The following is a 21,050-nucleotide window of genomic DNA, read 5'->3' on the forward strand; positions in this document are numbered from 1 at the left end:
TGGGTGAAGAAGTTCCTCCTCAACTCAGTCCTAAATCTGCTTCCCCTTATTTTGAGGCCATGCCCCCTAGTTCTAGTTTCACCCGCCAGTGGAAACAACCTCCCTGCTTCTATCTTATCTATTCCCTTCATAATCTTATATGTTTCTAGAAGATCTCCCCTCATTCTCCTGAATTCCAATGAGAGAGATAGAAAACAAACAGGACAGCAATAAACAAGCCACAGGAGGAGAACGGAACAAAAGACTAATGGGAAAAATGTGTGTGAGAAAGAGAGAGAGAAGAGATGGACAAAACTCTTGTGGATACATAGGAAAGTAGGAGCAGGAGTAGGCCATTCGTCCCCTCGGGACTTCTCCAGCATTCACTGAGATCATGGTGGACCTTCTGCCATAAATCCATTTTCCCCCCGATCTCCATATCCCTCCATTCCGATAATGCCCAAAGGTCTATGACTCACTGTCTGGAATATACTCATTGGCTGCACACGCACAGCTCTCTTGGTGTAGAGAATTCCAGGGATTCACAATGCTCCAAGATCTGTCGTAGGCGGAACTCAAGTAGGAATACTTAGATACATCCACACTATGTTGACCCTCACCAACCTGAACTATTTCAGTCTCATCAATCAATAAATTGCTCGCGGTTTGATCTAATTCTAAAGACTTACCTTTTTTGTCAGCTACAAATTGTGCTACCTGGGTTTAGCGGGGAGGCGATGGCCTAGTGGTATTATCGCTGGGCTATTAACCCAGAAACACAGCTAATGTCTTGGGGACCTGGGTTCAAATCCTATCACAGCAGATGGTAGAATTTGAATTCAGTAAAAAAAATATCTGGAATTAAGAATCTACTGCTGAACATGAAACCATTGTCGATTGTCAGAAAAACCCATCTGGATAACATACATTAGGGAAGGAAATCTGCCGTCTTTACTAGGCCTGGCCTACATGTGACTCCAGATCCACAGAAACTGCCCTCTGGGAATAGAGGGATACAAACGAATGGTCTAGTTGGGCACATGAGCGGCGCAGGCTTGGAGGGCCGAAGGGCCTGTCCCTGTGCTGTATTGTTCTTTGTAAGGGCAACTAGGGATGGACAATAGATGCTGGCCAGCCAGCGATGCCCATGTCCCACGAATGAATAAAGAAGAAAGGCCACAGTCAATGAAGTATCCTCAACAGTGACAGGTCACCTTCCAGTGCCACTGCGCAATTATTTATCGCTCCAATGCATTCCTGAACACGAGGATGTTGAAGTGCAGCAAAAACATGCAACACATAAGGAACAGAAAAGGCGTGGCAGATCTTGCAACACCCATGGAGAGAATAGCAACCACAAGCTGCCTTAACATTCCAAGGCATTTTACAGGAGAGATTATCAAACGGGGACACAAAAGGAGATAGGAGGCGATCGGAAGCTTGATCCAGAGGGGTAGATTTAAGGAACGGGGAGAGAGAGATAGAGAGAGGGGAGAGGTTTAGCGAGGGAATTCCAGATCTTCAGGTCCCAGCAACTGAAATCATGAATGCCATTGAGGGAGCGCAGGGATAGGGAGAGGTCAGAGTTGAAAGAACACAATAGAAGAAACAAGATTTAAATTTGATGAAGGACTGGGACAGTTAACTCAGTCTCCCTTTGTCTCTCATCACAGACACTGCCTGACCCCATTGGTGCTTCTGGCTGTGTTTTAGACTTTAGGCTTTTGCAGTATTTTCACTAGAACAGCAGTGAGCTACTTTGAATGATCTTTTTCCTGATTTCTGCTGGCCCTCTGACTCGTGAGCGGGGGGGGCGGCGGGGGGGAGCGATTGTAAGACAAATAGAAAAAAAACATATTCACCTTTCAAACTGTATCTTTTTGTAACCTCCTTCTTTAACATAATCCAGCAGCTGTTTCTGTGTTCTCCCACTGTAAGAAGTTTAACAACACCAGGTTAAAGTCCAACAGGTTTATTTGGTAGCAAAAGCCACAAGCTTTCGGAGCCTTAAGCTCCTTCTTCAGGTGAGTTCTCCCACTGTAACAGAGATAAGGTTATTTGTGAGATTGTAATCTTCCTGCGACACTCGAGGAATCATAGAAACCCTACAATGGACCATTCGGCCCATCAATGTGTGGGTTTCTGTTACAAGTTTTCTGATCTTCAGAGAATTGTCCTCAATTTTGAAGTGTTAATTGGTACGGACTCCAGTTCCTCAAATGGAGAATCCTAAAGTGCAGGAGGAGGCCATTCAGCCCATTGTGCCCGTTCTGGCTTCTCTGCAAGAGTAACTCAGTCAATCCCATTCCATCGCCCTTTTCCCTGTGACCCTGCAGTTCCTTTCTAATCTGGTTACTTTTCAATTCCATTTTGAAAGCCATGGTCGAATCTGCCTCCACCTTACCCTGCCTTCAGAGGAACACTGCTGTGTGCAACCCTGGGGTGGCAATTCATGTAACCTCCAGTAATGCATTTAGTCACAGTTGGCAACCCCCCCTCCCACCATTTCTTCTCTCAATTACCTTAAGTCTGTATCCTCTAATTGCTAACCCTCCAGCCCCAGAAACACATCATCCTTATTTAATCTGTTACAATCATAGAATCCCTACAGCACAGAAGGAGACCATTCAGCCCATCAAGCCTGCACCGACCACAATCCCACCCAGACTCTATCCCCACATATTTACCCTACTATACACCACGTATTTACCCGACTAATTTCCCTGACACAAAGGAGCAGTTTAGCACGGCCAATCCATCTAACCCACACATTTTTCTGTGGGAGACTGTGGGAGGAAACCGGAACACCCAGAGGAAACCCACGCAGACACGGGGAGAATGTGCAAACTCCACACAGCCAGTGACCCAAGCCGGGAATCGAACCCGGGTCCCTGGCACTGTGAGGCAACAGTGCTAACCGTTGTGCCACCGTGCCGCCCTTCATGATTTTGAACACTTCGATTAAATCTCCTCTCAACCGTTCCAAGGGAACAATCCCAGCTCATCCAGTCAGTGGGGGCCCGTGTCCTTTGAGATTATCTTTGACATCCACCTGAGAGGAAAGGCAGCGCCTTAGGCCAAATTTTTCCAGCCCTTCCTGTCAGCGGGATTTTCCGGTCCTGCCGATGGTGACCACCAATGCACATTCCATGGCAAAACCTCACGGAAACTGGTGGGACTGGAAGATCCTGCTTCCGTCCAATGGTAGGCCATCTCTGTCACCAGTAAATATGCCGCGGGGGTGGGGGTGGAGGGACTGGAAAATCCCAACCATTAGATTAATGTCTCATCCAAGCGACAGCATCTCCGACTGGACAGGGCGTCCTCAGTACAGCACTGGAGTGGCAGCCTTCCACTTTGTGCTCAAGTCTTGGGAGTGGGACTTGAACCAAGGCCCCTGTGACTGAGACCAACTACCAACCGAGCCACAAGAGGAATGGCCTGTGATGCTGGGTTGAATTCCATGGCCCTGTCCTGGAGCGGGACTGGAAAATGTGGCGGGGCTGGAAAATGTGGCGAGCCATTCAAAAGTCCATTGAATTCGGCAGAAGTGGAAAATTTCACCTGTGGAAAATTCCACTCCATAAAGATTAAAAGGAAGGAAAACAGTGAGAAAAAAAACACAAGACGCCTCAGCAGAAATAAATTCATTCAACAAAACAAACGCTTGTCCGTTCATCATCGGTACTCGGAAAAAATAAATTATTACCTAAATCGGAACGAGGACCCTCGACTGAAAAGAATGGGCTTGGGCTTTGGTTTGGGTTCTTCAAAGAGTCGGAAGAAGGCGTGATACTCGACGCAAATCTTCCAGAAAGCCTTGCAGGAATCACGGCTAGCCATAGAAAACTCCAAGGTGTCCTGGCAGGACTGCAACAAGGAGAGAGAAAGACAAACATCAACACACAGGGACCACAGGCAACGACCCTGGAAAACAGCCTTTGGGGCAGGACACACTCACATTCATCTCAGGGCGGAACTTAATCAGGAAGCGCTTCCTCTTGAAGCTCAGCTTGCGAACCTTGGCCCAGTTGAAGGAGTTGATCTTGTTGTTGCCCTGCGTCAGAGAAAAAAACCCCCAAAGGATTCAGTGTTGGAAGTTTGAATGGTTTGGTTCCAAATAGGGCAAGAACATCAGCGCAATGCGCGTCCACTCGCATCATGTCCATTACCTGGAAGACTATGATCCCAGCGTGAGACACGGACAGATTGATCTTTGTCCCCTCTCGGTCCTTGGCGCAGTGTTGCCGAATTCCGTACGTTTCCAGCCTTCTGGCGATCTCCAGCAGCTGATAATCGGAGGCGGCAGGAGTGTGTCCACTTTGTGGGGAGGGTGGGGTGAAGAGGAAAAATATAATTGCAGGGCACGTCAAACTGCCAGCCTTAAACATACCCCCCCCACCCCTACCCACCACCCCCCCCCCCCCCCCCCCTACCCACCACCCCCCCCCCAACCAGGAGATTCGGGGCGGCACGGTGGTTAGCACTGCCACCTCGCAGTGCCAGGGACCCGGGTTTGATTCCCGGCCTGGGTCTGTGTGGAGTTTGCACATTCTCCCCGTGTCTGCGTGGGTTTCCTCCGGGTGCTCCGGTTTCCTCCCACAGTCTGAAAGACATGCTGGTTAAGTGCATTGGCCGTGCTAAATTCTCCCTCAGTGTACCCGAACAGGCGCTGGAGTGTGGCAACTAGGGGATTTTCACAGTAACTTCATTGCGGTGTGAATGTAAGTCTATTTGTGACACTAATAAATAAACTTAAAGATTCTAAATCCCCATGGTTTTATAAAATTCTTTCATGGGACATGGGCGTCGCTGGGTCAGCATTTGTTGCCCATTCCTAATTGCCCTTCAACTCAGTGTCTCGCTCGGCCATTTCAGAGGTCAGTAAAGGGTCAATCACATTGCTGTGGCTCTGGAGTCACACAGAGGCCAGACCGGGTAAGGACGGCAGATTTCCTTCCCTAAAGAACATTAGTGAACCAGATGGGTTTGTCCAACAATCGACAATAGTTTATTGAGACTAGGTCTGGAATTTTCCGGCTGTTCATGCGGGCGGGATCTTCGGGCGTCCCAGGGTTTCCCGGCAACGTGGGGTCCAGTCAGTGAGAAATCCAGTGGTGGGATCTGGCGAATGACATATCGCCTCCTGCCACAAGTAACACGCCCCCCAAATAGATTTATACTCCAAAGGTATTCACTGAATTGAAATTCCACCAGTTGCGGTGGTGGGATTTGAACCCGTGTCCTCACAGCCCCAGTGACATCCCCACAGCACCATCCTGAATGACAAGTGCCTCGTACACCTTGACCTCTGGGCAATGCCATGCAAAGACTGTCCACCAGAGGGTGCATGACCCTGCAGGCTCACCGTTTCCCAAATCCCTGCCCCAGGCAAAACAACAACAACAACAACTTCTATTAATATAGCACCTTTGACGTAATAAAATTTCCCACGACAAAGTTTCTGCGAGAGGAGGTTTTGAGGCTGTATTTGGGTGTTGATGTGGTTTAACTCAGCTCTGCACTCAGTGCTTACTGACCCAGAGCGGTTCCCAGTTTGGGCAACACGCCAACCTGAAAATTCTCATCCTTGTTTGCAATTTTCAATCCGCTTCCGTGGCTTCTCCCTCTCCCTAACTCTGTAACTTCCTCCAGCTCTATAACCCTCTGAGATCTCCGAGCTCCCTCAGTCCAGGAACACCTGAGCTATTCCAATCGGAACCTGGAATATTTCTGAATTTTCATCACTGCAAGATCTGAGAGAGGGTGACAGAGTGGGGGGGGGGGGGGGGGGGGGGGACACAGAGTGGGGGGGGGGGAGAAAGAGAGAGAGAGAGAAGGAGACAGACGGAGAGAGAGGGAGACAGACGGAGAGAGAGGGAGACGGACGGAGAGAGAGGGAGACGGACGGAGAGAGAGGGAGACGGACGGAGAGAGAGGGAGACGGACGGAGAGAGAGGGAGACGGACGGAGAGAGAGGGAGACGGATGGAGAGAGAGGGAGACGGACGGAGAGAGAGGGAGACGGACGGAGGGAGAGGGAGACGGATGGAGGGAGAGGGAGACGGACGGAGAGAGAGGGAGACGGACGGAGGGAGAGGGAGACGGACGGAGGGAGAGGGAGACGGACGGAGAGAGAGGGAGACGGACGGAGGGAGAGGGAGACGGACGGAGGGAGAGGGAGACGGACGGAGGGAGAGGGAGACAGACGGAGGGAGAGGGAGATGGACGGAGGGAGAGGGAGAGGGACGGAGAGGGAGAGGGACGGAGAGGGAGAGGGACGGAGAGGGACGGAGAGGGAGACGGACGGAGAGGGAGACGGACGGAGGGAGACAGAGGGAGGGGGACAGAGAGAGGGGGACAGAGAGAGGGGGACAGAGAGAGGGGGACAGAGAGAGGGGGACAGAGAGAGGGGGACAGAGAGAGGGGGACAGAGAGAGGGGGACAGAGAGAGGGGACAGAGACACAGAAGGACAGACACACACAGTCAGGGGAGAGGGAGGGATGGGGAGGTTCAGGGTGGGAACTGGAGAATGGGGAAGTGGTGGAAATTGGGGATGAGCGAGAGTCTAGAATTGGAGGGGTGTGAGTGTGACAATCTTGGAGAGTGTGAGGCACAGGTGAGTGGGGTTACCCGTAAGGGAGGGGTTCCAATCTGACACCTGCTCCCTCTAACTCACTTGTTCTCTCATCAGCAGCGGTAGACAATAGCGGAGTAATCTTCAACATCCCATTGCAGCTCGATCACCCGCAAACAATTTCCCACCTGCAGTCCCTCAACTAACCCACAAAATATAGATTCCAATCAGACTCCCAATTGCTCCGTACTCTTCCAGGGACCGCCCATTGACAGTGTCTTTTAGATGACGCACGCACGGGTCGGGAAAATTCCACCCTTTGTGTCCACATCAGAACAGGAAGAGGCCATTCAGCCCTCCCAAGTCAGTCACATCATTCAATTAGAACCTGATTGGTCTGCGTCTTAACGCTATCTACGTGACACCTAATGCTCTCAACCTAACACAGATCTTTCAATCTCCATCCCCTCCCTGGCTGAGAAATCTTCCTCTGAGGGAATGCTTCAACTTATTGCAGAGGTGCCGCGGAGAGTGAGGTGACAGTTCTTAAAAATGAGTGGGCTGGCAAAAGAACAAAGAACAGTACAGCACAGGAACAGGCCCTTCGGCCCTCCAAACCTGCCTGCCTAAACTAAAACCATATGCACTTCCAGAGTCCGTATCCTTCCATTTCCATCCTGTTCATGGATTTGTCTAGATGCCCCTTAAATGACACTATCGTAACTGTTCCCACCACCTCCTCAGCAGCGCATTCCAGACATTCACCACCCTCTTTGTAAAAAACCTGCCTCGCTCATCTCCTCTAAACTTTTCCCCACGCACCTTAAACCTGTGTCCCCGAGTACTTGACTTTTCTACCCTAGGAAAGAGCATCTGACTATCCACTCTGTCCATGCCACTCATAATCTTGTAAACCTCTATCAGGTCATCCCTCAACCTCCGTCGTTCCAGTGAGAACAAACCGAGTTTATCCAATCTCTCCTCATAGCTAATACCCTCCAGACCAGGCAACATCCTGGTAAATCTCTTCTGTACCCTCGCGAAAGCATCCACATCCTTCTGGTAGTGTGGCGACCAGAATTCTACTCAATATTCTAAATGAGGCTGGATAGACTGGGACTTTTTTCTCTGGAGCGCAGGAGGCTGAGGGGTGATCTTATAGAGGTCTATAAAATAATGAGGGGCATAGATCAGCTAGATAATCAATATCTTTTCCCAAAGGTAGGGGAGTCTAAAACTAGAGGGCATAGGTTTAAGGTGAGAGGGGAGAGATACAAAAGTGTCCAGAGGGGCTATTTTTTCACACCGAGGATGGTGAGTGTCTGGAACAAGTTGCCAGAGGTAGTAGTAGAGGCGGGTACAATTTTGTCTTTTAAAGCGTTTAGACAGTTACATGAGTAAGATGGCTATGGAGGGATATGGACCAAACACGGGCAATTGGGACTAGCTTAGTCGTTAAAAAAAATGCGGAATGGACCAGTTGGGCCGAAGGGCCTGTTTCCATGCTGTAAACCTCTGCGCCTCTTTGAGGCCTAACTAAGGTTCTGTACAGCTGCAGCATGACCTGCCAATTTCTATACTCAATGCCCTGACCGATGAAGACAAGTAGGCCGTAAAAAAAAGTAGTCTTTTCAGCTGCTGGGTTTCTTCAGACGACTTCTGAGACAGACGACGTCTCTTAACTTGGGTGGTCTCAGCATCGCTCGTGAGATGCAACAGAGACATAAGAACATAACATAAGAAATAGGAGCAGGAGTAGGCCATCTAGCCCCTCGAGCCTGCCCCGCCATTCAATAAGATCATGGCTGATCTGAAGTGGATCAGTTCCACTTGCCCGCCTGATCCCTATAACCCCTAATTCCCTTACCGATCAGGAATCCATCTATCCGTGATTTAAACATATTCAGCGAGGTAGCCTCCACCACTTCAGTGGGCAGAGAATTCCAGAGATTCACCACCCTCTGAGAGAAGAAGTTCCTCCTCAACTCTGTCCTAAACTGACCCCCCTTTATTTTGAGGCTGTGCCCTCTAGTTCTAGTTTCCTTTCTAAGTGGAAAGAATCTCTCCATCTCTACCCTATCCAGCCCCTTCATTATCTTATAGGTCTCTATAAGATCCCCCCTCAGCCTTCTAAATTCCAACGAACCCTCTGAGTGGACTGACAGACATCGGGAAGAACACAGCCATGCTGGTAGCATCTGAGAATGTTTTAATTTCATCCTCCTAATTTGTAAGAAACTGAACTTGGGTTGCAGATCCATTTGGATTGTGAATTTTCAAAACTCCACACAGCCCATCAATTCATGAACTGGAAGCTGTATCGCAATCATCACATTTTCTTTTTGATTCGTGGGACATGGGCATCACTGGCTGGGCCAGCATTTATTGCCCATCCCTAGTTGCCCGAGGACAGTTGAGAGTCAACCACATTGCTGTGGCTCTGGAGTCACATGTAGGCCAGACCGGGTAAGGACGGCAGATTTCCTTCCCTAAAGGACATTAGTGAACAAGATGGCTTTTTCCGACAATGGTTTAATGGTCATCAGTAGATTCTTAATTCCAGATTTTCTTTTAATCGAATTCAAATTCCACCAACTACCATAGCGGGATTTGAACCTGCCACAAGGAATTGCAATTGTCATCATGAATTGCCCCACTCGTTGGCCCCTGCCTCCCCATCACCATTCTGATTGGCTGTTAGAATTAGAATGAGTCTGTACGAGCTAGATTGTAAAAATGTTCTGAGTCCCACACTGTACAAAGCAGGATGTTAATACTTACACATGTCTGCGATGGAAGTCAGCTATCTTATCCTCCAGTGCTTCTTGCTGAGGAATGTACTTGTTTTTCTCTAAGTGCTCGCGGATAAGCGTTTCATCAAAATCCCCAATTTCCGCTGTCGGAAAGCAGAGAAACATTCATTCAGTCACTTCATACACAAGCACCTGGGTGTCCACAGCAATCACAGAATCCCAACAGTGCAGAAGGAGGCCATTCAGCCCATCGAATCTGCACTGACAACAATCCCACCCAGGTCCTATCCCCATAACCCCATTTACCCTGTTAATCCCCCTGACACCAAGGGGCAATTTTTCATGGACAATCAACTTAACCCGCACATCTGTGGACTGTGGGAGGAAACCGGAGCACGTGGAGGAAACCCAAGCAGACACGGGGAGAACGTGCAAACTCCACACAGACGGTGACCCAAGTCGGGAATCGAACCTGGGTCCCTGGCGCTGTGAGGCAGCAGTGCTAACCACTGTGCCACCAGCATCATCGGATAGGCTCCGTGTTTGCAAATTCCCACACACCTTGCTGCACAACTCCTCCTGGCCTGGGCATGTGCAGAAATGTTCATCGCCGGTCCATTGGGAAACTCGGTCGGAGAGGAGTTGGCCAAAGGCGGGCATGCTGTCCCTTGATGGCACCGGCAGTCGGACCTTCAGTTTAAGCCTAGTGCAGGGTGAAGGGGGTAAATGGTCGGGGGCCGAGGCGGGGGGGTAGGGGGGCCGACGGGGTAGGGGATGCAGGGTGGGTCAGTAGGGTAGTCAATAGGTAGGATTACAGGAGGGGATCAGTGATGTGTCAGCAAGTGGGGATCAATGAGAGTTTCGGGAGTGGGGTGGATGGTGGGATTGCATCATGACCCATGAGTTTGACTAGTTTCTAATCTAACATTCCCTGGCTATGTAACCAGCTAAGCCCTGTGGAACTGTTTGAAATTTCCGAATCTAACTGGGAGTTACAGACGTTTGTAGGGGTGGGGTGGGGAGGTGGTGGGTCCCATGGAATTGCCCATCCGAAGCTTAAACGTCCCAGGAAATTCCGACAGGAGTCTGTGCATCGGGGCTCCCGCAAGGTCCCAATGTGCATCTTCGGTTCAATGTCTGTTCTCCGACAATCCAGAGGCTGGAACGTTCGGCCCAGATTGTTTTTTCTCCCTCATTTTCTGTTAAAATATCTCCCGTGCCGTGAGTCGGTGATTGGGTTCGGACAAGATCCACGCAATCCCAACCCAATTTCACCCGGAGAATCACCTTCAGCAGCATCTGGCGATTAGGGTCCAAGTTGGGAGCGTTGATCACGGCCTGAGTTCACAGTGTTGGAACAGCTGTCGGTACATACAGTCCTACAGTGCAGGAGGAGGCTATTCAGCCCATCACATCTGTGCCTGCTCCTCGAAAGAGCTGTCCAATAAGAAGGATATGAGAAAGGCCTGGTGGGGTTTGGTTGATGGGATAGGCTGAGGTTGGAGGAGGAGGTGATTTGTGCCTGGAGTCTGATTGAGCTGTTTCTTCATTGTAACTTTGGCATGGTTCCCAGGTCACGATAGTGCCCCCCCCCCCGACCCCCCCCCAATGTACACGGCGGACGCCCTGCATACACTTTGGGATAAAGTATCGAGAGTGGGCTATACACAGTTTGCAACACCCGGACGCGAGAAGCTGCGCCATATTCACTCACATTGCACAATATGGGACACCAGAAGTGCGGCGCTTGTGTCGTTACAGGTCATCCTTCCGGAGGCCAGATCCTGTTTGATTTGCAAAGCAAAGAGATACCTGCAAAATATCAGAAAGCAGCCAAATCGGTCAAAGCTTGTGCATTACCCAGTCTCGGTACTGAGCATCCGATTGAGCAAGAGGCCATTCGGCCCAGTGTCTGTGCTAACTCTTTGAAAGATCTATCCAGTCAGTCCCGCTCTCCTCCATAGCCACGAACAATTTCCTGTTGTATGCATTCATTCCAACCTCCATTTGAAAATTACGACTGAATCTGCCTCCAGCGTCCTTGCAGGCAGTGCCCTCCCAGATCACAACTCACCGCACTAAGAAAGGATTGCCCCAGTGGCCCATCCATGTATCACCTCTGATGTGTTACTGAGCCTCCTGCCAGTGTGAGTAGTGGGTCTCTCAAACCGCTTGGAGGGGAAGGAAGCACTGTGCTGAACTTTCTCTCTCGGGTCCTGAACGCAGAATTGGGTGAATCGCCAGCTCCACGATCCTGGTCTGGGAGAAAGTGGCCCAGACAGTGGGAATTCCATTCCGGGGGTGGGTCGTCCCCACCAGGAAACAGTTCAAAGGCAACTACAAGGGCTGCTAAGTGTAAAGGTGGGCTGGGTGCCAAGCTAGACTTAGTGATCCGGCTGGCTGCCAATTGAATCTCTCACATTCAGTGTGATGTGAGTATCACACTAAGCTCTGGGATCCCACAGAGGATGTACATCCCGTGCATGTACTGTAACCCCTTGTAACACTAACAAACACACTACACAATAACACACACAACACACACACAGTCAACTTTATCCCCATAAACAGCGGACAGGGCTGACAACATGAGGAATGTCACACTGCACAAAATCTCTGTTCCTCTAACTGGGACATTTTTAAAATTCATTGTGGGACATGGGCGTCGCTGGCTGGCCAGCATTTATTGCCCATCCCTCGTTGCCCGAGGGCAGTTGAGAGTCAACCACATTGCTGTGGCTCTGGGGTCACATGTAGGCCAGACCGGGTAAGGACGGCAGATTTCCTTCCCTAAAAGGAACCAGTTGGGTTTTTCCGACAATCGACAATGGTTTCATGGTCATCGGTAGATTCTTAATTCCAGATATTTTTAATTGAATTCAAAGTCCACCATCTGTCGTGGCGGGATTCGAACCCGGGTCCCCAGAACATTAGGAGGAGGTGGGTAATAGTCTAGCGATAATACCACTAGGCCATCACCTCCTTCTTGTTGATTTTTTAAAAAGTCATCAAGACTGCTACCTTCATACCCCTGGAATGTTCCACTCAAAATCATGTGTACTCATAATAAAATACACATTTGAAATGGACTTCCACCTGGTCACAGCTTACAAACTGATTGTACACAAATAAGTCCCTTAAAATGTTAAATTCAGTGGAAACATTTACAAAAAATAATTTTCCCTCAACATTGAGATCTGAACTAAACATTCTATATAAAGTCCCAGGCATCCAACACCCGAGATCGTGGCTGCTCTGTATCGTAACTCCATCCCCCTTGTGTTAGTTTCGCTACTCTCAATAATCTTGACCAGTAAAGACAGAGGCAGGGTTTTAGGTTCTTCCATACAACAGTCAGCACTGGCTGTGCGACTGTGAGAGCATCACTGCTGCAACACTGGGGGAAAAACCCCCACAAAATCCACTTTTCTGGTGACATTGTAAACACTGCGCTCACTAAACCAATCCCAGCACTGCCACATTGCAACTCACACATTCAGTGTGATGTGAGTATCACACTAAGCTCTGGGATCCCACAGCTCTGTGCATTTACTGTAACCCCTTGTAAATTCCACACAAAACCAGCCGACACACACATACCGACACACACACGCCGACACACACACACGCCGACACACACACACACGCCGACACACACACACCCCGACACACACACGCCGACACACACACACACGCCGACACACACACACACGCCGACACACACACACGCCGACACACACACACACGCCGACACACACACACACACACCCCGACACACACACGCCGACACACACACACACGCCGACACACACACACGCCGACACACACACACACCCTGACACACACACACACGCCGACACACACACACGCCGACACACACACACACGCCGACACACACACACACGCCGACACACACACACGCCGACACACACACACACGCCGACACACACACACGCCGACACACACACACACACACCCCGACACACACACGCCGACACACACACGCCGACACACACACACACACGCCGACACACACACACACACACGCCGACACACACACACACACACACGCCGACACACACACACACACACGCCGACACACACACACACGCCGACACACACACACGCCGACACACACACACGCCGACACACACACACACACACGCCGACACACACACACACGCCGACACACACACACACGCCGACACACACACACACACACCCCGACACACACACGCCGACACACACACACACGCCGACACACACACACGCCGACACACACACACACACACCCCGACACACACACGCCGACACACACACGCCGACACACACACACACCCCGACACACACACGCCGACACACACACACACGCCGACACACACACACACACACACCCCGACACACACACGCCGACACGCACACGCCGACACACACACACGCCGACACACACACACACGCCGACACACACACACACGCCGACACACACACACACATACCCACACACACGCACATACACACACGCACATACCCATACACACACACCCCGACACAGACACACACACGCACCCACCCCAGAGCTATCAATTTCATCTCCATAAACAGCGGACAGGGCTGACAACATGAGGAATGCCACACTCTGGACGGGATTGTCCCAAGACCGGAAAACCCCGCCCGAGGTTGATGGACCTTTGCATGGTCCTGTCCCGTCCACTATGGCAGGCGGGACGGGAAAATTCCATTTGGAGTTCCCAGGAAAGGACTCCATTGCCAGCATGCCAGAGCCAAATCCACACGCAGTCCGGATATCAGGTCTCTGAATAATTCCCATCCCTTCCTCCACATTCCTGACCAAAGCCACGGCCACGGAGATTCCGCCTCAAAGATTCGAAGAAGAAAATTGGCACCAACCTCGTTAGTTCTTCTTGCAGCTGTGCGTGGTCAGGTGGGAAGAACTTGACAACGAATCTTATCACAACGTGCCTTGGTCCTGTAGGAGCAGAATTTACATCCTTCTTCAAATGCACAAAAGAAAATTGCACTTCTATAGCACCTTTCACAACCTGGTGATTCCCCAAAGCACCTTATGGCCAATGACGTGCTTATGTAATATAAGAACAGCAACATACATTACTGCATGTTCTAGTTAGAAATGTATCACCGAGTTTAACTCAGTTGGCTGGATGGCTGGTGAGTGATGCAGAGTGACCCCAACAGCATGGGTTCAATTCCCGTATCGGCCAAGGTCATTCATAAAGGCCCCGCCTTCTCAACCTTGCCCCTCGCCTGAGGTGTGGTGACCCTCAGGTTAAATCACCACCAGTCACAGTCTGTAGTCATCTGGGACAATGGCGACTTACATATATTTTCAGGCTTATGAGCAAAGAGCGGGACTAACTGGACAGCTTTCACAAAGCATCATGGAGCGAGTGGCCTCCTTCTGTGCAGCATGAGGCTATTTGAAACTCTGACAGCAACATCTTTACAAATCTCATGTGAAACGTCAGAGGGGAATTGCATGTCTGAGGAAGGACAGAGACAGCTCGTAGCAAGCACACAATTTGCTGAGGCAAATATTCATCAATGGGTGAAGAGGAGGTGGATTGATGTCCAGACATTCTCTCTTCCACCTTCTTCTATCGGGAAAAAGATACAAAAGTCTGAGGTCACGTACCAACCAACTCAAGAACAGCTTCTTCCCTGCTGCTGTCAGACTTTTGAATGGACCGACCTTATATTGAGTTGATCTTTCTCTACACTCTCGCTATGACTGTACACTGCATTCTGCACCCTCTCCTTTCCTTCTCTATCTACGGTATGCTTTGTCTGTATAGCGCGCAAGAATCATAGAATGCCTACAGCACAAAAGGCAGCCATTTGGCCCATCGAGCCTGCACCGACCACAGTCCCACCCAGGTCCTATCCCCGTAACCCCACATATTTGCCCTGCTAATCCCCCTGACACTAAGGGGCAAATTAACATGGCCAAACCCGCACATCTTTGGAATGTGGGAGGAAACCGGAGCACCCGGAGGAAACCCACGCAGACATGGGGAGAAGGTACAAACTCCACACAGACAGACAGTCACCCAAGACTGGAATTGAACCCGGGTCCCTGGCGCTGAGCAGCTGCTGTGCTACGCACTGCGTCCAAAGACAATACTTTTCACCAATACATGTGACAATAATAAATCAATTCAAAGGCCTCAAATCAAATCTCCTGTGTCCTCCAACCCCATAAAAGGAGAGAGGAAAACCAGTGCCTTTAGAATGATCAGATACTGACATTGTGAATATCTATACATGAGAGGGCTTTGAATCTGATGGAAAGATACAGTTTGCAAAAGGGAAAATATAAAATAAACCGTACTCACTTCTCACTTGTTTCACTATTGGTTTCAAAAGGTCCAGCCACACCTAAAAATACAAGAGCTGGTATTGACAGTTTGTCATCAAATATTTAGCTAACCATTTAGGCAACCATTTCTACTTCAACAATACATAAAAGATTTAAATGACCTTTAACGCTATTTACATGAATGAGATTAGCGTTAAGTTTAGATCAATTTTCTTTCCTTGCTTTTCCACATGCTGCGGAAGTTCAGATTGAATTATTTTACTGGTGCAAATTACACCCAATTGTTTCGAAGTATTAGATATTGCCTTATCAGATTCCATGTGAGAACGTTTCTTCGTTTATTTATTAGTGTCACAAGCAGGCTTATATTAACACTACAATGAAGTTACTGTGGAAATCCCCTAGTCGCCACACTCCGGCGCCTGTTCGGGTACACTGAGGGAGAATTTATCACGGTCAATGCACCTAAACAGCACGTCTTTCGGACTGTGGGAGGAAACCGGAGCACCCGGAGGAAACCCACGCAGACACGGGGAGAACGTGCAGACTCCACAGACTGTGAAACCAAGCCGGGAATCAAACTCGGGTCCCTGGCACTGTGAGGCAGCGGTGCCAACCACTGTGCCACCGCGACTGACATTAAATAATTTCCCGTAGATATTCACACATTGAATTGCATCAAATCTTGTGCAGTGTTTTTTTAAGCTCTTGATATCATCACCAAAGTTACTGTCAGAGGGAGATTCAGTGTCCAGGACTGAACCTCGATATTCTATTTAGTTATTCCCTCCACACACCGCCTCCCCCACCTCTCCCACCACTGGCGAGAATCGCAACCTGGCACTTTTTTTTGCACTAAGTGTCGTAAGATTGTGACTCACAGCTCGCCAAACAAAACTGGTGCGATTCTCTCTAGTTTTCTCTCTCATTCGGCACTTGGAACATTTTTCATAAGATTGTGCCCTCAGTAACCATAGTGTCAGGGAGACTGGCCTATCCCCAGGATAGAGCCACACACTCTACCCATCCCAGCGATAGGACGGGTTCTCAGCCACTTTGCATGCTGGGTAAACAGTTTGCCATTCCACAAAGGATGCTTCTTACAAAATAAATCCTCTGCTGCCGCAGGCTGGGTGCCCCACCTTCTGAACCATGAAAGTTACTGGGTGCAGCAACAAAAAACCCGTACAGTTTGTAACGCGCGAGTGTCCACAGTTTGAGAGTCGCCTCTTGCATGTTTTACCCGGTTTCTCGTGTTCCTAAAGAGGTGTCTCATTTCTTTTGCAGGTGTCAGTTTGTTTGGGAATGCCCAGCATCCGGGATTCACGATCGCTTATGGAGAAAACGCAGTAACACCAGGATAAAATATACTCGGAAACAGGAACTGCAACTCAGCAGCTTTGAAAATAAAACACCAGCTCCACCAATACTTCAGTTAAGTGTCCCTTGTAACACCGTTATTAATGTGATTTGTGTTTCTAATTGGGATCCTCTCTGTGTTGTTAGATTGAGGATATAACGGGGCAGCACAATATGGTAATATTTTAATTTACATACCATAACCTTTCGATGATCCAGAAACTCCAATGCAAAGTAATCACTCTCGACTAGATTAAGGTTTTGGCAGATCAAGTCCAACAGATACTTCCCAGGGGCCTTTAGCTGTAATGAGTAATAAAAAATTATAAATATATTGGGCCGAATGGCATCTTCTTGTGCTTTAATGACTCCAACAACAATTTACCTTTCAATAGAAGATAAGCAAAGTTTTACTCATCAACCAGCAATATAGTTTCTTATTGTAAAGTTAATGTATCCTGGCCGACATATGGCCTGGAACATTCTGGCACATATTTCGAGGAAAGGATGAGACTAAAGTATTTTTCCTTAAACCAGATTTATTTCCAGACTGACAAAGTAAAGGCACAGATTCCTCTTGCCCCTCCCAACACCCAGTGTGAACCGTTTTTCCGCAGTTGGGGGCAACAGCTCTTAATTACCAACTTAAAGCATGTGCTCTATTGCCCAATTTCAACAATTACTGGGACCTCTGACAGTGCGGCACTCCCTCTGTACTGACTCTCTGACAGTGCAGCACTCCCTCAGTACTAACCCTCTGATGGTAGAACACTCCCTCAGTACTGACCCTCTGACAGTGCAGCACTCCCTCAGTACTGACCCTCTGACAGTGCGGCACTCCCTCAGTACTAACCCTCTGACAGTGCAGCATTCCCTCAGTACTGACCCTCTGACAGTGCGGCACTCCCTCAGTCCTGCCCCTCTGACAGTGCAGCACTCCCTCAGTACTGACCCTCTGACAGTGCGGCACTCCCTCAGTACTGACCCTCTAACAGTGCAGCACTCCCTCAGTACTGACCCTCTGACAGTGCGGCACTCCCTCAGTACTGACCCTCTGACAGTGCAGCACTCCCTCAGTACTGACCCTCTGACAGTGCGGCACTCCCTCAGTACTGACCCTCTAACAGTGCAGCATTCCCTCAGTACTGACCCTCTGACAGTGCGGCACTCCCTCAGTCCTGCCCCTCTGACAATGCGGCACTACCTTAGTACTGACCCTCTGACAGTGCGGCACTCCCTCACTACTGACCCTCTGACAGTGCAGCACTCCCTCAGTACTGACCCTCTGACAGTGCGGCACTCCCTCAGTACTGACCCTCTGACAGTGCGGCACTCCCTCAGTACTGACCCTCTGACAGTGCAGCACTCCCTCAGTACTGACCCTCTGACAGTGCCGCACTCCCTCAGTACTGACCCTCTGACAGTGCCGCACTCCCTCAGTACTGACTCTCTGACAGTGCCGCACTCCCTCAGTACTGACCCTCTGACAGTGCGGCACTCCCTCAGTACTGACCCTCTGACAGTGCTGCACTCCCTCAGTACTGACCCTCTGACAGTGCCGCACTCCCTTAGTACTGACCCTCTGACAGTGCTGCACTCCCTCAGTACTGACCCTCTGACAGTGCTGCACTCCCTCAGTACTGACCCTCTGACAGTGCGGCACTCCCTCAGTACTGACCCGCTGACAGTGCGGCACTCCCTCAGTACTGACCCTCTGACAGTGCGGCACTCCCTCAGTACTGACCCTCTGACAGTGCGGCACTCCCTCAGTACTGACCCTCTGACAGTGCGGCACTCCCTCAGTACTGACCCTCTGACAGTGCGGCACTCACCTCAGTACTGACCCTCTGACAGTGCAGCACTCCCTCAGTACTGACCCTCTGACAGTGCGGCACTCCCTCAGTACTGACCCTCTGACAGTGCAGCACTCCCTCAGTACTGCTCTGGAGTATCAGCCTACATTTTGCACTCTCTTGGAGCGTGGGATTTGAAGCAGAAATCTCTAACTCGGAACAGGATCATGGCTGATCCCATATCGCCAGTCTACCTCTCATAGCTTTCCACTTCCTTAGTCTCCAAAAATCGATCGGCCTCAGTCTTGCTACATATTCTGGGCTGGAGGATTCCAAAGATTCACAACGGTTTCGAGTGAAGACGTTTCTCCTTCTCTCAGTCCTAACCCCTTAATCCGAGATTGCTTAAAGTTTATTTATTAGTGTCACAATAAGGCTTACATTAACACTGCAATGAAGCTACTGTGAAAATCCCCTAGTCCCCACACTCTGGCGTCAGTTCGGGTACACTGAGGGAGAATTTAGCATGGCCAATGCACCCTAACCAGCACGTCTTTTGGACTGTGGGAGGAAACCGGAGCACCCGGAAGAAACCCATGCAGACACGGGGAGAACGTGCAGACTCTACACAGACAGTGACCCAAGCCGGGAATCGAACCCGGGTCCCTGGCACAGTGAGGCAGCAGTGCCAACCACTGTGCCACCGTGCTGATGGGACTGTGTCCCAAACCTATTCATCCGCCTTCCCGGTGTAAACATTTCAGGATGGGCAGTCAGGGTAAGGGAGACACTGCCGTGTTCCCATTTCCCATGTGCTGTCAGTTTCCCGGGAATTCAACAGGGCGATGAAGGTTCTGAAGTGAGGCTGGCAGGATCAAAGCAACAGCGAGTTTCACAGAGTGGATCGCAAAAACAAGATAACTTCATTAACTCAAGCACTGAAAAGAGATACTGCCAGAAAGGTTATTTATACACTGTAACCAAGCAAAACTACAGAACAACTGCAGCAGAAAGAAGTGATACAAATGGAATCGTACTGAAAAACATGACACTGTCCTCAGTCCACAAACAGGAGCATTCTACAAATAAATTGGAGCTGTCTGGAACCTATCACCCTTATGCCTGTAGATATTTGTTGAGACGGTTTGCTCTGTAGTAAAAAGTCTGAATATTATGGTCTCCAGAAAGCTGAAATCAGAAACCATACATCATCACGCAGAACCATCAGGCCGTTCTCAAACCAGCTCCTCCGAACTGAAGAATATTAGCTTCCGCAAGAGACTCCCTGCAATTCCAACTGCATCAACTCAAGCGTACAGATGTGAATTGGATGAGAGGCCCGGGCCCTTGTGACTCGGGAACAAGGTGCCACAAGAAACCGAGAGCAACACTGCAACTTCATCAATCTCATTTCTTTCCAAACTCACCCTGAGTTCTTCAAAAGTTAATTTTCAGATTTTATTCCCGTCTGAAAGCACACCTGGGTTTTGGGCACCGGGATGGGGGGGGGGGGGACGGACACACACACAAATGTTATTTTTGGAAAAGAACGAGAAACAAACTGAATCACTGGCGCAAGACATCCACATTTATTTTTCCCACCACTCAAATCTGTAGATTTGTCGATAACTTTCTGTCTTAGAATCATAGAATCCCACAGCGCAGAAGGAGGCCATTCGGCCCAGCGAGTCTGCACCGACCACAATCCCAGCCAGGCCCTATTCCCCATAACCCTATGCATTTACCCCAGACACTAAGGGGCAATTTAGCATGGCCAATGTACCCGCACATCCTTGGACTGTGGGAGGAAATCAGAGCACCCGGAGGAAACCCACGCAGACACGGGGAGGACGTGCAAACTCCATACGGTCACCCAAAGCCAAGAATTGAACCCGGGTCCTTGGCGCTGTGAGGCAGCAGGGCTAACCACTGTGCCACCCTTTTTGTCTTGCATTCGTCAGGACAAACACAAGAATGCCAAATTTCACATGGTCCTGACAGTTTATATTACAGGAGAAAAGGGTGCCGATTGGTTGGCAAGTTGACTCTGATTAGTTGAGGCATTGCCACGGAGAAAGCAAAGCTGTTGGGTAATTCCAAATAGAAGCAAAGCTTGAGCATATTCTTTTTGTTTGCAGGGAATGTGTCCCTGTGTTTGAATGTAAATTGCTGCTAGCCAGTGTAAATGAGCCACATTATGAGCCCGACTGATTATCTTAAATTGGTTGTTGGTG

The 21,050-nt window shown here is 49.7% G+C and overlaps 1 protein-coding gene across 1 annotated transcript in view; it reads right to left on the minus strand.

The window, feature by feature from the left end:
* LOC144499508 (FERM, ARHGEF and pleckstrin domain-containing protein 1-like) overlaps positions 1-21,050 on the minus strand; it is a 308,252-nt gene that overhangs the window by 122,729 nt on the left and 164,473 nt on the right. The window contains exons 3-11 of the mRNA XM_078221540.1: positions 17,222-17,326; positions 15,681-15,723; positions 14,218-14,296; positions 11,024-11,121; positions 9,338-9,452; positions 4,152-4,299; positions 3,941-4,036; positions 3,689-3,849; positions 1,842-1,910 (exon numbers count right to left, since the gene is read on the minus strand). Coding sequence (XP_078077666.1) covers positions 1,842-1,910; positions 3,689-3,849; positions 3,941-4,036; positions 4,152-4,299; positions 9,338-9,452; positions 11,024-11,121; positions 14,218-14,296; positions 15,681-15,723; positions 17,222-17,326 — 914 coding nt within the window. The remainder of the gene's footprint in view (positions 1-1,841; positions 1,911-3,688; positions 3,850-3,940; positions 4,037-4,151; positions 4,300-9,337; positions 9,453-11,023; positions 11,122-14,217; positions 14,297-15,680; positions 15,724-17,221; positions 17,327-21,050) is intronic.

This window comes from Mustelus asterias, chromosome 10, assembly GCF_964213995.1.
Source record: "Mustelus asterias chromosome 10, sMusAst1.hap1.1, whole genome shotgun sequence".
In the NCBI taxonomy this organism is placed as follows: domain Eukaryota; kingdom Metazoa; phylum Chordata; class Chondrichthyes; order Carcharhiniformes; family Triakidae; genus Mustelus; species Mustelus asterias.